Raw genomic sequence first — 8,309 nt, forward strand, 5'->3', positions numbered from 1 at the left:
TACAACCTAATGAGCGAATACCATACCAGATATATACACAACAGAGCAGTCAGCAGGTGATTGCTGGTATATTTCTCTGTGGCATCATTATCTCGTCAACGATTAATGACACAATAAACCTTGATTGCGCTGACAGATCCATGCTTTATTATTTTAAATGTTTTCCCCTCCATTTAAGAGGCATGCTCCTCCCTCGCCGCTCATCATCACTTCTCTTGTGCCCCGGCTGTAGGTCCCAGCGTGCCCAGACGTTTGCGTTTATAGGGCGGGCTTTGCAAATGTATCCATGCAAAGTTTCAAGGAGAAAATTTACTTTTCCATACAGTAGATTTCCTGTCCTGTGGATTTTGGATTATTGCAGAAAATAAGCTCTGTGGCAAACTAACGTTTATGATACTTGCACATTTTGTTCAGCAAGATAATCTTCACAAATGAACACCGCTTTTATGTTTTTTGAAGTGTAAATGCAATAACCAGAAGTAAAGGCTAACGTTAAGCTATAAACGAACTACACCACGGTCGCATGAACCCGAGTATACACAACGAGGCTGTAAAGGAGTCGGCATGATGACGTTTAGTAGTCTCATTTAGCCACTTGTTAGCAACCGCCTTTTTTAAGACACATAAAAGCTTAAAAATTCATTGGGATTGGGATATTTACTGACGTATTTTGTATCGTAGAACAAATCGTTAAAATGTCTTCAGCTTGTGTTAACCACAGACCTTATTTCAGGCATCTAACTAAAAACCCATTGACTTCCAGACGAGGGAACGGAAGTGCTAAAATGCTAAAATGCTAACTCATTTCTGGGTTTTAGGACTCACTTCTGCACCACTTCCTCTTTAACCTCTTTAACCATCCATTTCATAATTATGACTTTTTTACTTTCTTTTTGTTAGACAGCTGCTGGTTCTTGTGTGTTGCCTGCATGATTCAGAGTTGAAATTTTGGTCTTGAGGTGTAAGTAACTTCTGCTAAAAGCCTCTGTAGTTGTGGTGATTACTTACAGCGAAAGAAGCTGCAAATTTATCACTACTTTTTACTATTTTCTCACATTTCTCTCTCTCTGTCTCTCCACCAGGTCGGATGTCCAGAGCAACACCAGCAGCAGCAGCAACGGCTCCATCTTCATGTCTGACAGCCCAGCAGACCCAAACCCACAGGACCTGCTGGGCCCCGAGGCCTGCGTGGCCTTCTTCCTGGTTCTTCTCCTCATCTGGTTCCTCAACCGCGAATTTGAGGTCAGTCACCGCCTGCATTACCACGGCAACGTGGAGGCGGATCAACACCGCATCAAGATCCAGAACATGAGGGACCAGGCTGACTGGCTGCTCCGCAACATCATCCCCATCCACGTGGCGGAGCAGCTGAAGGTCACCCAGAGCTACTCCAAGAACCACGACAACGTGGGGGTGATATTCGCCAGCATCGTCAACTTCAGCGAGTTTTACGAGGAAAGCTACGAGGGAGGCAAGGAGTGCTATCGCGTCCTCAACGAGCTGATCGGAGACTTTGACGAGCTGCTGCGGAAGCCCGCCTTCTCGAATATGGAAAAGATCAAGACCATCGGCGCTACGTACATGGCGGCGGCGGGTCTCAACGCGCAGCAGTGTGCGGACGCGGCGCATCCTCACGCCCACCTCCGCGCCCTTTTCGAGTTCGCGCTCGAAATGATGCGCGTGGTGGACGACTTCAACAAGAACATGCTGGGCTTCGGCTTCAAGCTCCGCATCGGGTTCAATCACGGGCCTCTGACGGCGGGGGTGATCGGCACCACGAAGCTCCTCTACGACATCTGGGGCGACACGGTCAACATCGCCAGTCGCATGGACACTACGGGCGTGGAGTGTCGCGTCCAGGTCAGCGAAGAGAGCTACTGCGTGCTCAACGGCATGGATTATGAGTTTGATTACCGCGGCACAGTCAACGTCAAAGGCAAAGGTCAGATGAAGACCTTCCTTTACCCGAAGAGCAGCGACAGCGGCCCCGTGCCTCAGTACCAGCTCTCAGTCTCACCAGAGATCCGGGCACAGGTGGACGGGAGCATTGGGCGCTCGCCCACCGACGAAATCGCCAGCATGGTCCCCGCAACCGGCATAACTGCAAGCAGTACCAACACTTTGGTACCCAGCACCAGCACTGGTTCCTCCACCACCACAGGGCTCAGCCATGAGAAGCAGGCGGACAGCCGTGAAAGACGTCCCTCTACAGAGACCAAGAGATCTACGTCTCACCTAGAAGCACCGCCGCCTTCTTCTGCAAATAACAAACTCACCATCTCATCCTCGGTCCAGCATAACGCACCCCAAAATCCCACAACAACGTCCCAGAAAGACGTCAAGAAGGACAAATGCGATGATGATGATCATGACAGTAACGTTGGAGAGTTAACCAGACTTTAAGCTACTTTTATCGTAAATCCTCGACCCTTTAAGCTCTAGTTCCTGCCGGTTTGTAGAATACATTTGGTCCTCAGAATCAGAGAGAACGAAACACAGGCTTCCTCTCTTGTCGCTGGACCACAAAGTGAGTATCAGGCAGGAACACACAGAGGAAAACGGGAAGATGCGATGGCTGACTCTGAACCTCCTCATGCCTGCTACAGATCCCATCGTCTCCCATCAACTTACTTGATTATATCTGTACACCTTTAATCTTAATCGTTTCTTTCATACGTCTTTTTAAGTGCCTTTAGAGTAGAATAGTGTGTAGACTAAGCCTTTTTGAGTAAGGGAAGAATAACATAAAGGGAAAAACTGTAAATAAGCAAACTTTTTTGTGCTTTGCTTTTGTTACAGCTTTACTTTGTAGACTATACTTTGCTATAATATATATGCCTTTTTTTTTATCAACGAAGAGCTCACCTTATGAGAAGTGCTACAACGTGAGGAGAATCACAATGCGTGGCAAGCGAAAGGGAAATAAGACCCAAGATATGTATTAGTAAAATCTGCACTAGAACGCAACAGAGGTTCTTCTTGAGGACTCTTCAATGAAAGGCACAGCAGAGACTAATCAATACGGGCTAAGGGCAGACGGGGCCGCGTGTCGTACGAGTGTATTTGCATGCATACGGTGTGTTTGTGAGTGTGTGTAATGAGCTTGTGCAGGGTTTAATGAGGAGAGGTCCCTCTGAGTTACTCGACTGACTTGGTGAAACTGATGACAAACAGTTTAGGAACGCAGTCGCAAAAAATAAAAACAAAAGTTGCTGATGTGGCAGCTTTTTCTTCGGCCTCGGTTAAGATCTTTGTACTGCCTCAGCACTGAGGCACGATGGTCGACATTTAATCAGCATGCTTGCAACAACGGCAATCGTAGACAAGGTTAAACTAGTGTTCGTGCTCTTAAGGGAACCCAAGCTGTGTTAAGTGTTGGTGAGTGTTTCAATGGATCCTACGAGGCACTGCTGTAACCTGTAGAGTGTCTTGACTGTAGATTGATTAGAGAAAACAACTGCCTACTGTATAGGTCTCGCTGTATGGGTTACACTGTGTGTTAGCTGATAGGGCTTTTTAAGACATGGATAATCAAAGTGGAATGTCGCAAATCAAAACTTAATGTTTTTTATTGTATTTATTGTAACACAAAACTTGAACCGTTCATGTGAAGCTCCCCTCTCGAATCTCTGTGATTTGAAAGACATTACTAGACGTAGACGGCTGGTTGCGTTAGCTGCATGAAACTTAATGTAATAGCACTGTAAATGCAAAAGGCAGTGCAACAATATTTGGTATTATAGGTGTTTTTACTCTTTTTCTTTTTGACTTCATTGATTTCATGCTATAAATCCCATGATAACCTTTCAGCATATTGTAATTCAAGTGTTCTGAGAGAAAACTAGACTTCTGCACCTCCTCATGGCTCTGTTTTCAGGCTTAAAAAAAATCTATTGGCTGTGCTCCGGCTGATGGGCGGTGCTTGGTATTTCCTCAACTGTTCTCAACACTGGTCACAAACTGTCTCATTTTACTAAACAGTACACTACAAGATGTTTCTGAAAACAGTTGAGGTGAGAAATAGGCATTACAGTAACAGAATATTGATTCATATTTGATCAACGCTGACTAGTTTGACCGTTTGATCGGAGATTGCGAGTGATTGACAGCTGCTCAGAGACGGCAGGCTCCAGCTCGGCTCTGATTGGTTGTTTTCCTCCGGTCTGTGAAATCTTGCAGTTACCATAAGGAGCACCGGAGGACACAGAGGCACATGATTTTTTTCAGATTACCTGCACTACTGTCAGGATATAGTGACAGTTTTATAAAAATAACTTTTTTGAATCATATTTGCTCCATTTCTACCCACTGCAGCTTTAAACTGTAAATCTCTGTCACTGTTTCTTAGCAAAAAGGATTGTGTGCTCAAAGGCAAAAAAAACAACCCATTTTACCATGAAATCCACTTCAGTGTCTTATTTTTAATGTTTCAATATCCGCAATATTGTTAAATTACCATTTCATAATTAGTAATTTTTTAATAATAATGCAAACAAGACCAATATTGCAGAAAAAAAGGAACAAATTTACCTTTTTTTATTTTATTGTCAAATAATTTTTAAAATGTTTTTCCAACTGCCACATTTAACATTACCCTAAAAGTTCAATATGTTTCCTATATGTGTGAAGATAGGGTAGCTTGTGCCTTTTAGCTTTAAACTGTATTTTCCTTACCTTTTTTTCTGCTCTTAGTTGCTTTCATCGCCTAAAACAATGAATATTTCTCCACAGGAAAATGTTCACTGTTTAGTGCTTAATTTTGATGAGGTATTCTAAGATCATGACGTTTGAGCAGTGCCTTTTCTAAACATACCAAACATATTTATGTTTATTTATTTATTTTGCACAAATTAAGACTGCACAAACATAACAAAAAAAATAATATACAGTGCAGGAAGAGGCAAAAAACAACAACACTGGGCTTATTTGAAGCCTCCACCTAAATAGTGTTTCACAATGTTAGAGAGAACACAAGATTACTATTCAGAAATTAATACTACATAATAGTGATGCAAACAATTAGAACCATATATATATATATATTTATATATTTATATATTTATATATATTTATATATTTATATTAATAATAATAATAATAATAAAAAAACACAGGACGTGGTGTTAAAAGCTGTCCCTTGTGCCAATAGGTGGTGAGCACTTCCACGAAATTTTTTATATATATACAGTATATATATATATTTATATATATATATATATATATATATATATATTTATATATATATATATATATATATATTTATATATATATATATACAGTATATTTATATATATATATATTTATATATATATAATAACAACAATAACAATAAATATATCAAAAAGACAGGAAATAGGTGCTTATATTCAACATTGTTATTATTTTTTTTGTACTGTATCTGTTGCTCGGATGGAGTTGTGTTGATTTAAATGCAATAATAATTACTTTTAAAAGGGAAAAATAACCGTCTTTACGCTTATGAGCACACAACCCTTATACCAGCCCAACATTTGTGTTTGTTATACTACAATAAAGGGACGCTTTGAATAATTATTGCTATTATTATCCATGGTCAAGTGCTTAATAGAGGTCATGATACTTGAGTGTCAGGTAAAACGTATAAGCTACATTTTCCTGTTTTTTCCTCCTTTTATACGCTCTTTTGAATTATGTGTTTTTTATGAACTCTTAAACATGTTTTTTCTGTATTAGCAGTGTATTTGGGACAAATAGGAACAATAAGATAGGGGCGTCAACTCTAGTTTTGATTGCCACTTGTTTTTTTTCTATTGTTTCACAACATCAAATGTTGATTTGGTTTGATTGATGGAGATGTAAGTGACATTCTGACCCAGCAGAATGGCTCACTGTGAGATTGTTGATGCCAAAGAGTGTTTATTACCACCTCTCTTGGACTTTCTTTGTATTATCTTCTCCTTAATTTGCGGGTTTGTGTCGTTGCACGTTCAAGAAAAGGTCATTTCTATATTCACTGTTGAAACACATTTGCACAAGGCGCTCACTTTTTATGTACATTATGCCTTTGTATTGTATAGTATCGGAGCATTTTCTATTATTTATATAAGCGCATGTACTAGAGTATTAACTAGTCTAAAGAAACTGGGTCATTTTAACAATGTTGGAATAATACTTGTGTGTTCCGTTTGCCTGCATGTGTGTAAAAACAAGAGTGTTTGTAAAACTGTGTGTGTTTCGGAAGGGATGCTCTAATCTTATCATCTCAAACAGTATGACATGCTAGGGCTTCAATCAATACAGATTTTCTTTCTTTTTTTAATGTAAACTGGCCAAATAAAATGGGCGAGACACTACTAGGTGTCTTAAGGTAGGCGGTGTTTCCTGCTACAGCCGAGTTTTAATGAATTGTTGCTTTCTTTGGATATGTTTTTGTATATAGCACGCTAATAGGTATGCAAGTGAAGGTTATAATTGAATAAAGTCAGTTGCTGGGAAATGTTGTCCGGTTGAATTTATAGCCTGGTTCTGTATTTTTTTTTACCTGTGGTGGATTGTAACATGTTCTCAAATAGCCGACAACTTTGAGGTACTTCACTGAGTATTTCTGTTGTATGTTGTTTTATACTGTATGTATTTTACACTATACCACTCCATTGCCTTACAATGTTACTTTAATTAAGATTTTACATGCAAAACATCAGAAACATTTATAATATATGAAACATTGTTATAGATTAAATTACCCAACAAAATATAAAGTAGTTTAAATTAGCTCCACCTCAAACCAGCTCCAACATTAAATGCTGTTTACATGTTAATGAATCAGTAGCGATAATCCAATAATATATGTGAAATAGCAGGTTATGCTACATAATGAGTACTTTGACTTTCAATAATTTAAGCAGGCCCACATTTTGTATATTTGTGTGCTATCACTTAAATAAGATTTTAAATGCAGTACTTTAACATTGTATTTTTACAGTGATACTGAGTGATACTTTTACTCTAGTTAAGGCTCAGAGTACCTTTTCTACCGCTGGTATTTACTGTACTGGTATCCATACAGGGTATCAACAGAAATGAGACTTACTAGGCGTCTTTGGTTGAGTACTTTCACTTAATATTTGAGTATGTTTGAAATATTAAAAAATAACTTTTTCATTAACACTGAACAGTGCTCCTATCCTGATGATTATTTGCTGGAGTTGTGTAAACTATGGCTTCATCCAACATTTGCATTGTACTTACTTATTTATGTAATACTGTACATAAATATTCATGGAAAATATGACTGGTAGATCTAAGTTGTTCTAATTATAATGTATTAGTATAGGGGCTTTGATGAATTAACTAGTCAGCAGCATTTTAATAGTGTATTTGCACAACGTGGAGATCATTTAAACTACTTTATATACATTATTTTATATTTTAGCATTATTTTTCTTCATGCATTAACTAGTAAGCAGCATTTTAATGGTGTATTTGTACAACGTTGAGATAATTTAAACTACTTTATATACATTATTTTATATTTTAGCTTTAATAACGCTAAAATATAAAATAATGTATATAAAGTAGTTTAAATTATCTCAACGTTGTACAAATTAACTAGTAAGCAGCATGTTTAATGGTGTATTTGTACAACGTGGAGATAATTTAAACTACTTTATATACAAATACTTGGTATTTTTAATTTATAGAAGTGACTCACGTTTTCTAAACTGATCGTAAACATTGTATGAAATTGAATTTGTAAAATTATATAAATAAAAAGGGGTGTAATGGAGTATAAAGTACCTCAAAATTCAAAAGTACAGTACTACTTAAATGTAGGCCTACTTAGTTACTTTCCACCACCACTGGTAATATGATAGGAATAAATTGGGATTCAAGTATTTCTGTTTATCGACAGTACATTGTGTTTTTCCTAAAGTGGTTATTTTTTTACATTATTTTATATTTTAGCAATATTTTTATCAGCGCATTAAGTTGTGAGCAGCATTTTAATGGTGTATTTGTACAACGTGGAGATCATTTAAACTACTTTATATACACTATTTTATATTTTAGCATTATTGTTATTGATGCATTAACTAGTAAGCAGCATTTTAATGGTGTATTTGTACAACGTGGAGATCATTTAAACTACTTTATATGCATTATTTTATATTTTAGCATTAATAACGCTGAAATATAAAATAATGTATATAAAGTACAAATTAACTAGTAAGCAGCATTTTAATGGTGTATTGGAGATCATTTCAACTACTTTATATACAACTACTTGGTCTTTTTAATGTATAAGAGTGACTCACATTTTACAAGCTGGT

At 37.7% G+C, this 8,309-nt stretch overlaps 1 protein-coding gene across 1 annotated transcript in view; it reads left to right on the forward strand.

Moving 5' to 3' along the window:
* LOC141781136 (adenylate cyclase 9) overlaps positions 1-4,882 on the forward strand; it is a 45,665-nt gene extending 40,783 nt beyond the window's left edge. Inside the window, exon 10 of the mRNA XM_074656662.1 lies at positions 1,083-4,882. Coding sequence (XP_074512763.1) covers positions 1,083-2,403 — 1,321 coding nt within the window. The 3' untranslated portion in view covers positions 2,404-4,882. The remainder of the gene's footprint in view (positions 1-1,082) is intronic.
* The last annotated feature ends 3,427 nt before the right edge of the window (positions 4,883-8,309 follow it).

This window comes from Sebastes fasciatus, chromosome 13 (genome assembly GCF_043250625.1).
Source record: "Sebastes fasciatus isolate fSebFas1 chromosome 13, fSebFas1.pri, whole genome shotgun sequence".
NCBI lineage: Eukaryota > Metazoa > Chordata > Actinopteri > Perciformes > Sebastidae > Sebastes > Sebastes fasciatus.